The 2,725-nt window shown below is 29.5% G+C and overlaps 1 protein-coding gene across 1 annotated transcript; it reads right to left on the reverse strand.

Annotated features, from left to right (window-relative positions):
* Positions 1–44: 44 nt before the first annotated feature.
* Positions 45–2,286, reverse strand: LOC111636763 (cytochrome P450 3A29-like; the record flags this gene model as incomplete). The annotated part of the gene is made up of 5 exons (XM_023382093.1): positions 2,138–2,286; positions 602–698; positions 475–524; positions 254–350; positions 45–173 (listed from the first exon to the last, which is right to left on the reverse strand). Coding segments are annotated over exons 1-5 (435 nt in total), but the record flags the coding sequence as incomplete, so codon positions are not given.
* Between the last annotated feature and the right edge of the window lie 439 nt (positions 2,287–2,725).

Raw genomic sequence — 2,725 nt, forward strand, 5'->3', positions numbered from 1 at the left:
TATTTTAAGAGGGATATTTTTCAAATAAAGAAATATCAGTATACCATTTTAATTTTTCCTGTAGTGAAACAAGTACTGAGAATACTTCGTAGGTTTTTATATTTTTCATCTGTGTGTAATCCTAGTATATGTTTAACAGAATCATGAGAAATTCCACCATCAGGCAGCAGCAACTTTCGACAAAATAAATTAATACATCAAAAAATTTTAAGACTGAATATATAAGTTCTGATAATTACTTCAAGATACGTACATCTCTATTGTAAAAATTGTAAGAGTCTTTTATTTGAATGAGTTTCAAAAGTTCGACATCGCTGCATACTAAAAAGGGTTTTCCACCTAGATAAAAGCTGAAGTTACATTGAATGAGATGCAATTTATATTATACATTAAATTACAATTATAACTTTATAAATAAAGTGACACTCATTAAATATGCATTAAGTTTTAAAGATACATTAATACATTAATTACCCAAATATTTTTCCGTACTGTTGTAGCCATTTTTCTATGCATTTGTCTCTCTGCACAAATAGTTGAAAATTGTATTTCATTTTGTAAATTCTTCATTGCAGGTGCATTTCAAACTGAAAATACTTACTTCTTTATTGAATTCAATTAAATTTCCAAAGAAAAAGTTTGGTTCTGGGCCTGGAATTCCGTAACGTTGAAACAAAGACATCCTTTGTTTTCTCCATCTGTATAAATTATAGTTTACTGTTTACTATAAGCTGAATTTTAACTTTTTATGCTTATTTATTACTATGAAAAACCTGTTAAAATATTAAATACAGTCGACCCCCTATAACGCAGTAGATACGTTTCACTTTATAAAAATTTCACGTTGTAGGAATCCTTCAATACATCAGCCAATCACAGCCCGGCGCGAGTGCAGTTTACAGACTACGGCTGTTTGAAAGGTTTTTTTCCCTAAAATGAATCGATTCTACACTAATTTGTCTCAACATTTCCAAAACACGTATAATTTTTTGGGAATAATCCGTATAAACTATGCTATAAACAAAAAATTGTAGGATTACTGACTGAGTGTGCACAGTTCGACGACGCCATTGCTTAAGCTTGTTTTCGTCGCAGAGCAGCGCACCAAACAACGGGCGCGTTTTATGATAAGTTATTTTTCTGCGAAAAATTCGTTGAACTTTAGAGACATTATTAACAGAAATAATTTTTATGGCCGTTGAATAAGAAATGTTTTTTCACAAGAAATGTATAAAATTACTGTACTGTATTAGACATACAGTACCTAATTTATACACTGTATAGACGATAGTATACTCAACTTACCACCCTAAACTCTACGAAGCGTGTAGTAGTTCGGCTGCTTGTTCACTATTGGTCCAGATACGACCAATTCTGTCGCGACACGAATCGGCGATGATGTTTTACCGCATTTTACGAGTCTATTTTAGCGTCTTTATACGAATACGGTCGCAATTTTTTCGCCTCGATATACGAATCCGCATTATGTGATTTCGCAATATAGGGGGTAGACTGTATTTCGAAGAAGTAATTGGCTTTATTTGACAGCTGTTTTAGACTTTAAATAAAATTTAAGAGGAAAACGTTCCATAAACATTTATTATATATAATTAATGTCGATTTTGCACATTAAATGCTCATTTACCAATCATAAAATCTTTGTTTCCACAGAATTTTTTACATATTCGAAGAATTACAAACTAAATCTCTATTGCAAACTTTATATTACAAATGCAAAAATCCAATTTGTGACTCGAATTCAGTTTATTAAACGGTTTACCTGAGTTTTATTTATAATCAATTGTTTTTTAACCAATAAACACAGTTCAGTTAAAAAGACAAATTTTAATTCGCTATTTTATTCTATTAGAATAAGTGCTTATATTCCGGTTGAACTTGATAGTACTTTGAGTACACAACATGAATCATATTCTTTTATACAGACTTTCTGTTAGGGTATGTGTAACATGCTCTTAACTCTGTTGATAAATCTTAACTATAGCAAGATACACAAGTACTGGCATATATAACGTTCTAGAGATAATAGCATTTCAGTATCTATTTACCATAATACAGTTGCGCTGTTATAACTTAATATTATAAATAATTTCATTACATTGAAAAGTAAGTCACTCACCTTATCCATAATAAAATGATGCAAACGACAACTGAAAGAACAATGGCTGTACTTAAATTCATTGTAGTCGTGCAATGCTTATTTAGTATTTAAGCAAAAGTATCTGTAAAAAACAACAAAGAAACCTGACGTATTAAACAAGGCAATGTGATAAATGCACGTTGAATAACTTACAAAATGTAAAACAACATAAAACATCATTATTGTGTAAGTATATAATTACTAATAATGTATGATTTAATAGTTTCGTAAGAAAACATAATAAAACATTATCTCAATCAGATAAAAAATTATATAATTAAAAAATATATATAAATATATTCTTATGCAATATATTGAAAAAATCGAGATAAGATGAAAGAACGGATAGCCTGTAAATTCAATAGATATAAACAAAAGTCCATTACCGAGTTGTATATATTTACCGGCAGAAACATTTAAAATTGTGTATGACGACATCTGTTATGACAGACATCACTAATATTTTTGACATTACAAAACACAATTTTAAGTGCTGCGACTCACTATTACGAAATTTTTTAAACCATTCAAACAACTATAGAATGGCGATATAAAAATGTTTCATTT

The sequence above is a fragment of the Centruroides sculpturatus genome, unplaced genomic scaffold (assembly GCF_000671375.1).
Source record: "Centruroides sculpturatus isolate CEXI.00-Female unplaced genomic scaffold, Cexi_2.0 scaffold874, whole genome shotgun sequence".
NCBI classification, from domain to species: domain Eukaryota; kingdom Metazoa; phylum Arthropoda; class Arachnida; order Scorpiones; family Buthidae; genus Centruroides; species Centruroides sculpturatus.